The 17,043-nt window shown below is 36.5% G+C and overlaps 2 protein-coding genes across 6 annotated transcripts in view; one reads left to right on the forward strand and one right to left on the reverse strand.

Annotated features, from left to right (window-relative positions):
* Window positions 1-530: 530 nt before the first annotated feature.
* On the forward strand, window positions 531-11,486 carry RFESD (Rieske Fe-S domain containing). Of its 5 annotated transcripts, XM_090276506.1 has the most exons (5): window positions 864-1,426; window positions 3,063-3,164; window positions 8,295-8,470; window positions 8,580-8,614; window positions 10,285-11,486. In XM_090276506.1, the coding sequence occupies exons 3-5, from the start codon at window positions 8,296-8,298 to the stop codon at window positions 10,546-10,548; spliced, it is 474 nt and encodes a 157-aa protein (XP_090132632.1). In that variant the 5' UTR covers window positions 864-1,426; window positions 3,063-3,164; window position 8,295; the 3' UTR covers window positions 10,549-11,486. The 5 variants fall into 5 exon arrangements, with proteins under 5 accessions (XP_090132633.1, XP_090132632.1, XP_090132630.1 ...); XM_090276507.1 differs by lacking the exons at window positions 864-1,426; window positions 3,063-3,164 and adding an exon at window positions 531-668; XM_090276504.1 differs by lacking the exon at window positions 3,063-3,164.
* Window positions 11,487-12,642: 1,156 nt separating this feature from the next.
* The window catches only part of SPATA9 (spermatogenesis associated 9), a 46,137-nt gene continuing 41,736 nt past the window's right edge, over window positions 12,643-17,043 (reverse strand). Inside the window, exon 5 of the mRNA XM_090276508.1 lies at window positions 12,643-13,183. Coding sequence (XP_090132634.1) covers window positions 12,905-13,183 — 279 coding nt within the window. The 3' untranslated portion in view covers window positions 12,643-12,904. The remainder of the gene's footprint in view (window positions 13,184-17,043) is intronic.

Below are 17,043 nucleotides of genomic sequence, written 5' to 3' on the forward strand. Positions count from 1 at the left end.
AGTTGCAAAGTTCAAAATATGAAAGTTAAAATCTTTCATCACTCCCTCAAGCAACCGCTAAGGTTTTTTTGCTTTTGTTTGTTTTTTAAGGAAAAACTTATGTATGCAATACATGCCTACATATCTGTATCTAGAGAAACATTTTTTTTTACACTGAAGAGGGCACACTACACATAGTATTCTATGGCTACAAGTAATTAACATGTCTACTGTATTTCATGTAATCATTCCCCTGCTGATGATCATTGTAGCTATCCTCATTCTTCCTTGCAATAAAACAATCTTCATATATCAATTACATGCATTGCGACTAACGTTTCCAAATATTTTTATAAGGTAAATTCCTAGAAGTGAGATCGCTGGGTGCATTTAAAATTCAAATAAATGTGGTAAGATCAACAGACATCAAAAAAAATGGATACCACCTACGTTTGTCAAATACAAGATTAATAAGACTGTCGGTTTAGAGGTCCTGTCAGAGCGTGGTTGGCCTATGGTCACCGTCAATGGGTCCCCAGGGACTGGCGCTCCGCAGTCACGTGGGCGGCTTCGCCCCGCCTCGAGAAGGCTCAGCGAGGTGGCCTAGCCCTGGGTCCCTCGGTAGCATCTTGCCGGGTCCGCACCGAGTCACTCTCCGCTTGGCGGAGCTAGGAGCTAGGGACTTGAAGGTAAATTGGCCTCTCGCTGGGGGGTTGAGCAGCTGGGTGCGGGCGGGGCTCTGGAGGGCTGCTGCTTCCGGCAAGACAGGGGGCCTGGGCTTGGACTTCCGGCGACGGTGGCTGCGGCAGCGGCTATCTAGAGCGGGCGAGGCTGCTGTCCTGTGGCCTTTACCCCTGGGTTTTCTGAGCAGTGCCCCACCCCCCCACCAGGCCTCGGTCCCACGTGGGTTAACCGTTTACCCCCAGGACGGGCTTCCGCCGAGTCACAGCGCAGCCCACCGACTTTGTTCCCCTTAGTCTGCGCCGCACCCTGAACCTGCGCCTCAGTGGAGCAGGCGGGGCGGAAGCAAGCTCTCCCAGCCTTTGTGCGCTCCGAAGCAGGAAAACTGCTGCAGGGCCTGTCTCTGCGGCCAGGCCTTCCTCGTGTCTTCATCGGCAGTGTGCAGGCACAGCAGTGCACGTCCGGACAGCCCCGCTCGGGCCGGCTCTGGTTACTGGGCACCGCTCCATCTAGCAACGGCGTGCCAGCTTTACTGAAACGTCCAACAGCCTGAGGTCCTGTGCCCACAAACTGTCAGAGCTGGAAGGGCCTTAGTGATGACAGCTACCGCGACAGGCGCGTTTCCCACCGTGAGGCCGTGCTCTAACTTGTCTAGAGTGGACTATGAATTCCTCACCAGAGCCGTATGTGGCCGGCCTTCCTTACGGCAGCACAGTGACATAAAGACACTTGTCTGAAATCACGCAGAGGCAGGATTCCAACCCAGGTGAGTTCACATGATGATCTCATCTCTTAATACCACAAACAATAGTAGCAGATTCCAGAACAGCTACATGGCTTTATTAACTTACTGGGGAAAATACTCTTGTTTCAAACATTTGTGGACACAACTCCTGCACAATAGTGTTCCAAAACTTAAAAAAAATCAGGACAGTCATCTCTGGTGATATATATATGGTGACACAGCGAGGGAGAGAGGGAGAGAGAGCGCGCATGAGAGAGAAAGAATACTTTGCTAAAAAGGTTTTGTACCTGTAAAATAGTTTACGTGCAGGCCATGTGTTTTTATGAATCCGTGGATACTACTTAGATGAAATATTAAGATTTATATTTCAGTGTTCACTAATTTAGACTCGTAAGACCTGGGTTTGAATCTTAACTGCTACTTTGTGAGTTTGGGTACATTTTTGTTAAAAGGGGCCCTTTACCCTTAGTTTCCTCATCCGGAAAATAGATGTAATACTGCCTGGGGGTTTTGTGTGGATTAATGAACTCCTATATGCAAAGAGTCCAAGCATTGGCATTCACTGAAAGATAGCGAGTTTTACCTACTATTCTGCCATCCAAAGAGATGGTACAAAGCTACTATCTATAGCATTTCTCTTCTCTGACGCTAAAAGCAAGGGAGACACCCTGGAGCTATGCATTCTGAAAATATGTAGACTAAGTCCCAGGCTTAGTAAAAGTACTTAATACTCATGAAGAGTTAACAAGGTCCTTTAATTTCATGTCTGTCTCAGTGTCTTATGGAAACTTAGTTTAGTTTTTTTTGTTTGTTTGTTTTTGTTTTTCAATTCAACCTGAATAGATTCTCTGTTCTGGAAAGGTATCTATTAGAGAATGAGGATCAATCCATTTAGCTAATTTGTAATTTTATGTGTGCTAACACCTTTAGAAACCTAATTTTAGGCACTAACCCCTCAAAAAATATTTCTTGAAAAGTGAACTGTGGAACAAGATGGCTAAGTTTTTCAGAATGAAGTTTTCTTCATCTAGCCCACAAACTGGATAAGCTGTTTAATTTTTCACTTTCTTTTTATTCAGTTAAGATTCTACTATTTTAAAGTTGATTCAAAATAGAGGAAATGTGTGGGAGCATATGAATAGTGCATCAAAGTAACAGTAATTAAGGTGAACACGTTGACTCTTGTTCTCTGAATGGACCAACTTTGATATTCACAATATTTAATTAAGAATAATATGGGTGTTAATTTTAGTCATCTGATATCATAAATAAATAAAACTACTTATGATCATAGAGGAGACAACTATTGGAAGGATGAGATAATGCTTTCCTAAGCAAAATGAAAGACTATAATCATAATTCTCTGAAACCTTTATCAGTAGCCCCAGCTTTCTCTGCTCATTTCTTATCAGCTCCTGCAAAGTTTTCCTTGGTTGAGGGCAAACCCTGCAGACTGCATGTCCTAAGAGACTGAAACTTGAAGGAGGATTGTATTTGGTTCTCACTTATTTGGGAGTTGGAGAAATCTTATTTAATTTTTGATGCTAATCCATATTTCACGTATTTTGTTGCTTGATACTAGTATTTCTTTTCGAGTTTCTGCCTAGAAAAAGAAAAGTTAGAGAACTGTTCATTTATTTCCTCCTCTAATGCCAAGTTTTGAAATGAGCTGAATGCACAGGCACATTCTCTGAGGATAGAAGGTGCCATTTTATTCCCTTTTTCTTGGATCGTGGATCATTTGGATCATAATTATAAGGTAGGATAAAACTTACATATTGAAAAATAATCATATATAATACTAAATGTGTAATACCTTGAGACATTTAAGAAATTTTGTGTAACTATACCCTTGTTTTTCTTTATAAATTTTACTCTATATACATATATCTATGTAGTTTGGTTTTGCCTGTTTTTGCACTTGATAAAAATGGAAGCATACTCTGAAATCTTTAAAAAAATTTTTCATTTAAAGTTACGTTTTTGAAATTAGTACTACTAAATATAGCCACACTACTGCTACATTCCATTGAATGAATATAAAAATTGTCCATTTCAGTTGATTGATTTTGAGTTGTTTCCTGTCTAACTTGCTATTATAACCTATCTTGTGCATATTTCCTGGTGTACCTGTGAATGTTTCTCTGTAATATACCAAAAGTGGGATTATTAGGTCATGAATATGTTCAACATTGGTAGGTAATGTCAAACTGTGGGTTGCACTAATTGATGTCACCACTATCAGTTGCTTCATATCCTCGCCAATACTTGGTATAATTTTTGCCAGTCTGTTGGATAGAAGATGGTATCCCATATGTGATTTAGATTTACGTTTCTTTTACATTTTCTACTAATGAGGTGGAGCATCTTCACATGTGATTAGTGGCCCTTAAGATTTCCTTTTTTGTGAGATATTTGTTCATGTCTTTTGCCCATTTTCTATGATTATTTGGAATTTTCTTTCTGGTTGATAGGTGTTCGTTCATATACTGTGAATCTTAATCCTTTGTCGGTTAAATGTGTTGCAAATTCCGTATTTATTTCTTTTGGTTCAACCTATTTCTTCTTCTTTCAGTTCATCTTTCTCTTCCCGTTTTTCTTATCACTATTGCCCTTCTGTCTGTTCTGTCACAAAATGTGATAAAGGGCTGCATGTCCATCACTGTGGAGGTACTTACTACCGCCACACAATTTGTGTACTTTTGGGTAGCTTTCAGACTGCTTAGAGATACAGCATGCGCCTCCTGTTAGCCATGGCAATCAAGAAAATAATGACCTTTAAAAAAAAAAAACACTACAGTTTTGCATTTATTATTGTGAAATAATTTTCAAAAATAGCATATGTGTTTTTCCCATCCTTTAAAAAAATACAGTATTCCTTCACTTATCACAGGTATTACGTTCTAGACCCCGCCCCCACGAAGTAGGAACCTTACATTTATTCTACACTCTAAAACCTACATAACTTTAACAACATACATATACAGTACCACAAAATCCCACAATATAGCGAAAAATCCGCGATAAATAAATATAATATTTTTTAAAATCCTGCGATACAGTAAGGCTACGATAAGTGAACCACAATATATAGAGAGGGACTACTGTAACTAGGTTAGTTAGAGCAAAGGTTAACAGTGCTAACTTCAAAGTACAAATTGACATCTCTGTAACTTCCTAAACTTGATTTGTGTAATGCTTTCCTCTATAAAGTCAAAACTCCTGCTTCTTCCCAACACACACACACCCCTCATCCTACACTTTAGTTTTGGAGCTCAGGCTTATGTATTATCTAATATCTATTCAATATCTTCCTTATGGCTCAGAACTAACCTTCTTAAAATAGTGGTCTATAAATTCCTCTTTCTACAGCTTGTTTCAAACATTCACATAGAGATTTTACTTTTTAATAATTTTTGTTATGAACTAATTTTTTTAAATGAGCCACCCTCTTATTTGAAAGTTGCTAACAGAGTAAATCTTATAGTTCTCATCACAAGAAAATAACTCTGTAACTATGTATATTGATGGATGTTATCTAGACCTATTGCAGTGATCATTTCACAGTAATACAAATATCAAATCATTATGATGTACACGTTAAACTAATGTATGTCAGTTATACCTCAATTTTTTAAAACAGCTAAATGAGCCAATGCTCTTTTCCTATTAACATTTTCAAAATTCTAGTCAGCCATGCAGGATTAAATAAATATTTAGAGAATCCAACAGAAGGCTTGAAGACTATGTTCTTAAAGTATACAGAAAGTCTCTTTGAAAGGGTTGCTTTTTTTTATTGATTATGCTGTTACAGTTGTCCCAGTTTCTTTCCCCCTGCTCCCCCCTCCCTCCAGTTGTCCCCCCCTTAGTCCATGCCCATTGGTTGTGCATATAGTTCTTCTCAACATCTTCCTGTCGACTCCACTCCCTCCTACTATGCCTCTTAATTCCTGCATCATCTCCCTCCCTTTTCCCCCTTCACCCTCCCCACTGACCTCCCCCCAATATGTCCTATGTACCTATAATACTTTTTCCCCTCTCATTGCCTACTTGGTTTGCCTTTGTTTCAATTCCCTAGCTTCTGCTGTTGGTTGTTGTGATACAGTTTTCATTTTAATGTTCGTAGTTTTGATCTTCCTTTTCCTAAACAAGTCCCTTTAACATTTCATATAACAGTGGTTTGGATGTGATGAACTCCTTCAGTTTTACTTTGTCCTGGAAGCACTTTCTCTGCCCCTCTATTCTGAATGACAGCTTCGCTGGATAGAGTAATCGTGGTTGTAGGTTTTTGATTTTCATTACTTTGAATTTTTCTTGCCAGTCCCTTCTTGCCTGCAGAGTTTCTTTTGAGAAATCAGCTGATAGTCTTATTGGGACCCCTTTGTATGTAATTCTCTTCTTCTCTCTTGCTGCTTTTAAGATTCTCTCTTTATACTTAATTTTTGACATTTTGATTATAATGTGTCTTGGAGTGGTTCTCCCTGGGTCCAGTTTATTTGGAACTCTTTGTGCTTCCTGGACCTGTAAGTCTATTTCCTTCCCCAAGTTAGGGAAGTTCTGCTTCATTATTTTTTCACATAATTTTTCAATTTCTAGTTCTTCTTCTTCACCTTCTGGCAGCCCTGTGACTCAGATGTTGGCCCGCTTATAGCTGTCCGATAAGTTTCTGAGCCTCTCCTCATTTTCCTCACTTCTCGTTTCTTCTTTCTGCACTAGTTGACTGTTTGTTCCTTCCCTATGTTCCGATTTGTTGATTTGATCCCTGGTTTTCTTTCCCTCACCACTAGTTTCGCGTGTGTTTTTGTTCATTTCAGCAGGACTAGCCTTCGTTCCTTCCCTGTCTTGTTTCAGCCCCGCTGTTAGGTCTGTAAGCTGCCTTATGACTATAGCTCTGAACTAAGCCTCAGAAAGATTCGCTATTTGTTCATCGGTCAAGGCTTTTATTTGTTTTTTCATTAGCTGTGTGATTGGTATTTCAATCATTAATTCTGCCATTCTGACCGTTTAGTTTATCTTTCCTTCTTGGGCGGGGCGCTGTCACACCTCCTACGCTATATTGGGTGGAGCCCCATGTGCTCATCACAACCTGGCGACCTTTCTCACCACACTGTTGTGGTGCTTTGCGTGCAGGCGAGGGTCCAAGATGGATTCCTGCTGTTACTCTCTGCTGAGGAACAAGGAGCCGCCTCCCAATGGGGTCTGCCTTCCCTGGCATTGGAATTGTGAGCCGATGGATCTGGTCTGCAGCCGGGGCCGGGGCCGGCTCCTAGGCGCTTCCCTCCTCCCCCAAATAAGGGTGTCTGCTTACCGGGTCCCACTGTTTGCTGCTGCGACTGCCGCCTCCAGCACAATTCGATCTTTCTCAGCTGCAGGTTCGAACTACTTGTCCTGACGAGTTTATGACTTCATACGTTGGACTTTCGTGTAGCTTTATTTTCTGGAACTTCTTATTTTTTATTTTGCGGTAGTTGTAGTCCTTCTTAGTGTAGAGGGAGACAGAGCATGTTGGTCTATGCCTCCATCTTGGCCGAAAAACCAAAAGGGTTGTTTTTAAAGAAGTAGGCTGGATATATGTATTGAGAAAAATTATATTTAGGATACCTGAAAATTCTCTACATCTGTTTAGAAATATGAGTTTGTACATTATACTGTTATAGATTAACTCTTTGAGTGTCCAAATGAGAAAGAGGACAGTAATGATAATTTCTAATTTAAGAAAGTGCAAGGTGTCCATTCACACCTATCCCCTTTTGTTAGAATAGCTGTCTAGTTGATCTGTAAGAGCTGGCTGTCGCTGCCAGGCAAAACCAAGTGAGCCAACCCAATGATTCCACTTCCAGGAATTTATCTGGAGAAACCCAAAACATTAATTTGAAAGACTATATGCACCCCTATGTTTATTGCACCATTATTTGCAATAGCCAAGCAGTGGAAGCAACCTGAGTGCCCATCAATAGATTAGTGGATTAAAAAAAGCTGTGGCTCATATATACAATGGAATATTACTTAGCTATAAAAAAGAAAGAAATCTTACCATTTGCAACAGCATGGATGGACCTAGAGGGTATTATGCTCAGTGAAATAAGTCAGTCATAGAAAGACAAATACCATATGATTTCACTTATATGTAGAATCAAAAAACAAAATAAATGAACAAAACAGAAACAGACTCATAGATACAGAGAACAAATTGATGGTTTCCAGATGTGAGGGGGTTGTGGGGGCTAGGTGAAAGGGTGGAGGGATTAAGAAGTACAAATTGGTAGCTACAAAATAGTCATGGGAAAGTAAGCAAATTGGAAACGTTGTTGATAATATTGTGATAACTATGTATGGTGCCACTGTGGTACTGGAAATATTGAGTGGAACACTATGTAAATTACATGATTGTCTAATGGCTGAGGTGTACACCCAAAGTGGATACTAACTTAAAAAATAAAAAATAAAACTAAGTGAGCAATCTCAATCTCTTAGAGTTCCGATAGTATTCAGACTATCAGAGAACTACCTTCAACGGGGTAATAACCAAATGTTGTTTAGCAATGAGTTTGATGGGGAATAAAAGGATAGTAAAACATTAGTCTGTGTCTTAGGAATTCTGAAATGTGCACCGTAGACATTAAAATGAATCTAATCTAAGTCCAGTCTCAAAGTGAGGAGTTCTTCATAATTTTGGCAAGCTTTAACAGTCTCTAACTTAAAATAATGACTAACTATAATCCAATATTTAGAAATTTCATTTAATATAGCTACAAAAATGCTTCTATCAGTCTCAGAGAAATCAGGTTTCTCATATGATATTGTTTATTATCTCTGAGCTAAGTTAGAGCCAAACTAGCGAAGACCACTTGCAATTTTCTTTTTCTTTCTTTCTTTTTGGTTCAGCTAGCATGGATCTTGATGGTTCTGAGCAAGATCCTGAAATGAAGGAATATTCTTCTGTCTATGTTGGCAAAGAAGATGACATTAAAAAATCTGAAAGAATGACAGCTGTTGTACATGATAGAGAAGTGGTCATATTCTACCACAAAGGAGAATATCATGCTATGGATATTCGCTGTTACCGTAAGATTTTATATCCCATTAGTAAATCTTGTATTTGTTTACTAACCACAAAATTATCAAAATTTAATTTTTTTTCAGTGACTAAATATAACATTCAATTCCTTTTCAGACTCAGGCGGACCTTTACATTTGGGAGACATAGAGGTATGTAAAATTTAATCTATTCTCAAAAAACTCAGGTGTTTCCTATTTATATTCTCATTTCATTCTATATTCAAAAATAATTTATATTTGTGTTTGAACTATATTATAATGCTTCTAGTATAATTTTGAATATTCTAGGAATTTACAGCTCTACAATGTAAAGAAAACCATTTCACAGATAAATGTGAGAAATATGCATGTCTCTGATCTAGCAATTATATCCTAAGGTATCTACCCTACAGATATAACTGCACAAATATTTAATTATATCTGTAGGAGAAGGTCACTGTAGCATTACTTATTGTAATAAAATTGATAGCAACATGTTTTAGCAATAGGAAACAGTTTAAATTATGAATAATCATGCCATGAAATACTGTGCAACCATTACATTAACGAGGCAGATCTATATGTGTTGGTACGGAAGGATGTCAATAATATACTTTTGAGAGAAAAAAGTAAGTCATAGAATAATAGTTCTAATGCGATCCCATTTTTTAAATAAAAAAATAACATTCATGTTTCACTTTATACACTTCCACAGTTTGAATTTTTCAGAGTATATAGTACTTTCACAATGTAATAAAAATATAAATTTCTAAATTTTGAGAAAGAAACCACACTTTGAAGGCCTGACAGAGGCATGAGAAAACTGTCTTGCTTCCTTGCATTCCCAAATTAGCAACCTTATTTCTTGTTTTTCTACTTAATGAAACTGATTACACCCCCTTCTCCCCTACTTTTTCTCTCATGAAACTGATACATCTTTCTCTCTGACTTGTACAAAGTACAACCTTAAACTTAGTGTTACACTTCATAACTACCTAGTTCCCCGCTTGCCCTCATGTTAAAGGACTTGTGTATTTAAGTTATGAACATTAATTTATGAATTATGAAAATGTGAATGTCTGCTAACAGTTTTCTGGAGATACAATATCAGTACTCCAGTACTTCTACTGTAAAAAAATGTAAGCACCTGGTGATGATAAATGTAGTTTCCCTCAGTTTCAGACCACGAGAGCTATAAGACCTTGCTACTCAAAGTGTAGTCCATAGACCAGAAATACTGGTGTCACTGGGAGCTTATTGGAAATGCAGAATCTTGTACCCACCCTAGGCCTACTGAATTTAAACAAGGTCTGCATTTAAATAAGATGTTAGTGATTATGGTGATCTTTAAAATTTGAGAAGCACTGCTTTAATACAGTTAAAAAGTTGAGAATTGATTGCTTTGGATCATAAATCGCTCTTCAGTTAATATATGCATTCATGCCTTTAGTAACCTCTTTTGATATTTGAAGCTTATCATTCTTAGAGCAGCTAGTGAAAATTCCTTTAGAAGCACCTGAACCATTGTCTTGTTTCTGTCAAGGAAATGACATTCCCATTTAATAGATAACAGCACAGCTGCAGTAACACGGTATAGTTGCTTGAGCTAGTCATCCTCTGATCCAGCTCTAACACACTGGGTTTCTCATCAGCAGCAAAAGGGAGTTGATGACTGCTAAGATTACATTCTGCTTATGCTGAATAATTTTTAAATGGGAGTGAAAAAGAAAAGCTGGCTTGTTCTTTAACCTGGTTCTTCTGCAATATATTCTGTTCTGAGTCTGAGTTTTATTGTGAACATTGGAAATGTCAGATTTTAAATCAATCATTTCCTTCCCCAGGATTTTGATGGACGACCGTGTATAGTTTGCCCCTGGCATAAATATAAAATTACTCTGGCAACAGGAGAAGGACTATATCAATCTATAAACCCTAAAGATCCATCAGCAAAACCCAAGTGGTGTTCCAAAGGAATAAAGCAAAGGATTCATACAGTGACAGTAGACAATGGAAATATTTATGTGACTCTTTCTAATGATCCTTTCAAGTGTGACTCCGATTTTTATGCCACTGGAAACTTCAAAGTAATTAAGAGTTCTTCCTGATAAAATTATATGGCAATGAGAAATGGGTATGCTTTGAAAATAACCTTGCTTCAATACCAAAGATGATTTTTTTCAACATAGGTGCATTACTTATCTTGAAAACTCATATAAACCTGAGAGGCTCCAAAGAACATGTACTGAGTATAATGTAAGGATTATCATCAGGATCTACAGAATAGATTTCATCCAATCCTCTGGATTGACTGGAACCTGAAGGTTGTAATGTGCATTGCAAGAAGGATGAAAGTAATCTGAAGTAATTAAAATGAAGAAGAGGTATAAAATAAGATCTAAGAAAATTGGGGTGTGTGTGACAATCCTTATTTGATGTTGCAGATTTTATCATGGAAAAGTTTAGTATATACAAAGTAAACAGAATAGTATAATAAACTCCCATCACCCAAGTTCAACAATTTCAGCCTTCTTCCATTCTTGCTTTATTGATACCTCCATGCATTCCCCACCTCTCCTACTTGATTATTACTTTATAAAGTAAAATTTAAATACATTGAAATACTTAGATCTTAACTTCAGTCTTTCCAAATACAAAGGTGGGAAAATGTGGGTTTACACTTGTGAGTACATGAAACGCAGAGTTTATTCTTGTATTATTTATTAATTATCGTATTATTTTCCATGTGAACAACTGTAAATCTACATTTGCCCACACCTGTATATAAGACTTTTTGCACTTAAAAATTGCCTCCAGAACTGGGTTACATTTACATGCTGAATTTAAAAATTAGAAACTTATCAATGTGCTAGACATCAAAACCAAATAATCCTTGTTTCAGTTTCTCTCTGATCAAGACAAATAATCTCAAAGTAGGAAGACACACAGCTACTGCCCAGCCATGGGAGATGTCAAGTTTCCTATTCGGTGAGCCAAAGTACTTTGAATGCCTATAAGAAATTTTCAAATAAAGGTTTTAAAAACATTTTTAGAGAACTTTGTGCGTGTATGTACAACTAAGTGTTTTATGTAAATGTTATAGAAAGAAGAGGTAAAGAGTATTGTTCCTCAGAGTCCTTTCTGCTGTGTTGATGTTAAGTGGTTCACCCTGCTTTGCCATGCCAGTTACTTTCGGCCAGCGCTGTTCTGGTTGCCTGGTGCCCACACTGTACTATAATACCCTGTGTGCTGGGCATCTAAAACTTGGCAGCACATAGAATATAAGAATAAATGAAACCAGAAAGACCCAGGATAAGAGGAATATGAGCTCAGAGTGAGAAAAACAGTCAAGTTTGGAACCTAGTCTCAAAGCACAGTAATGTTCTTAGTGGCATAGGATTGAATGAAGTCTCCAACCTGGACTCTTTTCCTTGGTTATTATAAAAATAATAAGTGAATAAAGTATCATTAAGGCTCTGCTTACTGAGCCCTTTTCTACATATTACTAAATTTCCTTTTCTGTTGGAATATGGGCAGCATGAGGTAATACAACACTTGCTGCTCATTTCTCAGACTAATAAAGAGCCAAGTTTGGGCTTTGTATAAACACTAATAATAAGCAGCAGCTACTTACCAGGTATAGGAAATGTGCCCTCTCTGGAATGGGCACATCCCAGCCTATTATATTAGGTGCTAGTCCTCTGATGACCAGTCAGGTCTTAACACGTGGCCAGAATTATAAATGCAGAATTGTAAAAGAAACTCCTGCAGGCAAAACCATGGCTCTAGTTTGCAAGGCCAATTATAGAAACATTTTCTCCTGCAATCCAGTGGCAACAGGGAGTAATATGGACTTGATTTCTGGTTTTAGATCTGTTACTCTAAATCCGGAAATGAAAAGTGTCCTATCCTGTCCTCCTATACAGAAATCTCATCAGATTTGCAAAATAATTTCCTATTTTATAAATTTATGACATCTATGAATTGCAAGTCCTACATTCTTTAGAGATAAATTATACAAAAACTGATAATAGGCAGACTCAAACTATGCAGATTGTGATAGAAAACAAGTATCTTTTGAAAAATATCTCTAAGAAAGACATGTAGCATTTTTATAGGGAGGGTTTTCCCCTTTCAGAAAAATAGAAAGATACTTGAAACAAGTCTTTAATAAAAACATAAATGTATTATAAGTTCACCTATATTATAAACCACAGCATAAAGTCTACCCACCAAAGAGTACATTTTTTTGTTCATTAAAAAATATCAGATAGTGATACATATATTCATTTTATTTTCGCTACCATATAAATACTTGAATATGGCATTTTATTAGTTCTTCCCCACCCTTTTAAAAAGCAGCTTAACAGTCAATATATGAAAACTAGTTTCCTAGTTTTGTCAGATGAAATGTTATTAGATAACTCTTAAACTGTTCAGTGATATTTTTATGTTTACATTTCCTCACTCATTTATTTCAGTTGATTGGTCAAATACAGAATGTAAAACTTGGATCTTATTACTCAACTTATTAGCAGGAATATTTGAAATATTGTATGGTTTCTCCGGTAACGACCTGTAAGATTTTGCTTTGATTTCACCTTCAGGAAACACAGACTCAGAAAGCACAGGCTCAGAAAAGGCTTTTCTAAGATTTTTGCTCTCCTCTCTGTTTTGCCTTATGGATTCTTCTTCTTGGAAAATTTTCTTTACTTTCTCCAGGACAGCATTAACACAGACCGTCTAATAATGAAAAAAAAAATTGAAAAGCAAAGTTTCTTTTTAAGCTATTAAATTTACAGATAGAAAGTCCAATAAACTGTTTAATATAAAGTCATTAGTCAGGAACCCCTGGCACATGATAAACATCAAGAGATTGATCCCTTGTTTTAAATATATTATGTCATAATCTAGAGAGAAAATTAAATCCTAGTGTGACTAAAGATATGCTTTATATCTTTTTTTCTAAATTCATTAGATGTTTTATATTTTTATTCTCTCATATAATTAAATGAAACATTTCCTTTATTCTCCTGATTTAATTCAATGAAATTTTCTGAGAGATGAATTTGTCTCCAACATGTTAATATCTCACAGTAGGTTTTTTTGTTTTTGCTTTTTCCCACCTGGACTTTGCTTATGCCTGTGTGTACAACTGGGAGGGCATAAACATTTTGGTAAGAGTTTAGTAAGCTAGAAGATGGTAGATCAATGATTCCTAAACAAACATGTGATCCACTTTTCCTTAGGAAAAAAAAAAGCCATTTAGTACTTTAAGAAAGTGTCAAAACGTATAGAGAAAAATAATGTCAAAAACTGATAATCACTAGGAACTGCATCCATTAAACTTATTTTATAAGTTTACTAATGATGAAGACAATGATGATGCCAAGTACCTAAGGCAAGCAACAAAAATAATACAATCCATGAAATATAAGAAGACCTAGACTAACTTATTTTACCACTGATGCCTTAAGGTGATATAATTGGCTATAAACACTTGGAAGATTTTCATACAGTAACAGAGAAAGGACTGGAGGAAGCACTGATTTCCTCCTGACTTCTCTCCTCCTCCTTGCTTGCCTGTCTCCCACTGTAGAATGGGTAAGCATCGGGTGCTTCTCTTAACCTCCCTGCAGTTAGTGTGGGCCACGTGACCCTGCTCTGGCCAAAGAAACAAAATCTATCTTCAGGGAAGTAGATCAGGAAGCATTTTTGGCAAAGTTTTTCCTCCTATATAAAAAGAAAGACTGTCTTTTGCCTCTACCTATCCCCTCCTTCCTGCCTTGGATACTGATAGGGATGTGATGCCTGATCAAACCCAAGGACTAACAAAAACAAACAGGATAGCTGAAGAGAAAGATAGAAAGACCTTGGGTTCATGATGACATTGTAGACCCACTGTACCAACCTGGTAACTCCAGCCTAACTCCAGATTTCTAATTAAGAGGGACATTTAAATGTCTTGATCAGTTAAGGCACCGTCGGTTATTTTTTGTTACTTGCACCTGAGTATATCCAAACCTAGACCTATAAAGCTTGAACTGCATCACTTACAGCTGCAAAGAGCTTCATGCATTTATCCCAAATATGAGCAAATTTTTGTATGCCATACTGTAAAAAAAGGTTGGGAAATCCTATCATATTTGATACATTTCTTCTTCCCTTATCTACAAAGTTTTATCTGTGCCCATTCTAACTACTTCTGTCCCAGTTTTAGAAAATGAAAAGTCTTGATCAAGGTCAGTATTTATCTGTCTTCCCTATCATTTTTTCCCTGCCTTTTTAGCCTCTCATTCTTCACTGGCTCTCCCCCTGCTACCTATAACATGTTCAAGTATCTTCCATCCTAAAACTTAAAAAAGTAGTAGTCCCTGGGATCCTGTTTCCCTCTTAACTGCTACACACTGTCTTCTTGATCAAACAAGAACCTACACTCATGGTTTCTATTTCATCATCTCTTCATTCCAAAGCCTATTTATTTCTCTTCTCCTTATCCCATCACACCACTGAAATAGTTCTCAAGATAGTTATCTCCAATACCTCTACAACTTGATCTAATGGAAACGTAAAACCTTCACTTCACTTGCCTTTCTCTCCTTGTTTTTGACACCACTCTTAACTTCCAGAGTCTCTATTTCCTTGACACTATTTCTCCTGATTTTCTTCTTACTTTTCAAATTATTGCTTCTTTGTCTCCATGGATTTCTTCCTAACTAATCTTAAATGTTGCCATTTCTGTCAACTTTCCATCTTTTCATTTGGCATGGTTCCACTCAGAGTATTAACTTTCAACATATATGCCATTTGCCTTCAAAACCATAATTCCAGACCTCACTACTCCTAGGCCTTGCTTGGATGCATATATGACCAATTATCTGATAACCAAAATTTGTTTTTATTGCCTACTTAGAAAGTTTATAGCATGACAAATCATGCGACATGATTTCAGAAAGTTTTTGATAAATCGGAATTTAATTTTGGCTTTATGCTCATTTTTTTTTCAACATAGCCATTTAATCCCACCAATTTTTGGCAGGATATTTGCATTCTAGCTCAGATGAGTGTCAATTTTGTATGAAATTCACATTTAAGATATGAGCACATCTCAAAAATTTAAAACACTTTCAAAATATTTGATAAACTCAGGGTCTTTTTAAACCGTGTATGTGTTTAAAAATGAATTCTTTAATGCTTTTTTTCAAGATGTCTTGGATATTCTTGATCTCTTGCATTTCCCTATAAATTTTAGAACAAACTAGTCAACTTACACACACCTGCTCAGATTTGAATTGGGACTGTACTATATAGATTATGTGACAATTTATTCTTTATTATTGTATGTTTCGATATGATCAAAAATAATAACAAAAATGTATAATAAGACATCTAACAAAAAAACAAAAATTATTAAGAGAAAATAAAGAAGACTTAAATAGAGGGATATGCCATGTTCAGATTGGAAGGACTTATTCTATCAGTTATTAAGACTTGGTATAAAGATTCTGTAAATAACAGTGTTGACTTGGTACAAGAGTAAACACGTAGATCAACTGTATAGAGCAGAGAGCATAGAAAGAGACCTACAATGTAAGGACACTTGATCTATGACAAAACAAGTGTTCTTGGACAATAGGAAAAGGGTGTTTTTTTCACTGATAAGTTGAGTCGGTTCAATTGGATACCCATGAAGGAAAAATTTGACCCTTCATACCTATTCCAGATGTATTATAAACCTAAAAGTGAAAGGTTTAATAATAAAGCTCCTAGAGTACAGCAGAGGAAAGAGTTACATGTAGTTGGATTTACGTCAAAATTCCCTAATTAAGATATACTGTATAAAGCTCTTAACATAAAGGAAAAAAATGATAAACTGGATTACATTAAAATTAAGAACTTCTGTTTTAAAAGCTACTAATAAAAGAGGAAAGGCAAGTCATAGAATAAACTAAATTAGCCCATATGTAATCCAAAGAGGACTTGTTCCTAGAATACAGGGGCGGGCAAAAGTAGGTTTACAGTCATGTGTATTGAAAATACAATAATAATAATACAAGAATAAACTGTGTTTTGCATACTCACAACTGTTAACTTACTTTTGTTCACCCCTGTATATTTTAGAAGTACAGATCAATAGTAAAAGAATGAACAACTCCTAACAAAAAAAACAAGAAGATGCAATACTTTAACATAGTCACAAAAAGGATATCCAAATGTCCAATTAATATATAAAAATGTACTCAATCTCATTAATAATTGAGGAAATGTAAATTAAAACCACAATGTGATAATATCACATACCCACAAGAATGGCTAAAATGGAAAATATTGATAAGAGAAACTAGGACTCATAATTTCCTGGGATGAATTGTTAAAACCACTTTGGAAAACTGACAGCCTCTATTAGAGATGAACACATGCATATTCTATAGTCCAGAAATTTCACCAAAACATATGTACATGAATACTCATAGCACCTTATTCACAATAGCTGAAACTGTAAATAATTAAATATTCAACAGTAGAATGGATAATGATATAGTCAATCAATTTAATACTATACAGCCACAAAATATCAACAAACTATTGCTACAAGCATCAAA

This window comes from Furipterus horrens, unplaced genomic scaffold (genome assembly GCF_987537825.1).
Source record: "Furipterus horrens unplaced genomic scaffold, mFurHor1.1.pri manual_scaffold_5, whole genome shotgun sequence".
Lineage (NCBI taxonomy): Eukaryota > Metazoa > Chordata > Mammalia > Chiroptera > Furipteridae > Furipterus > Furipterus horrens.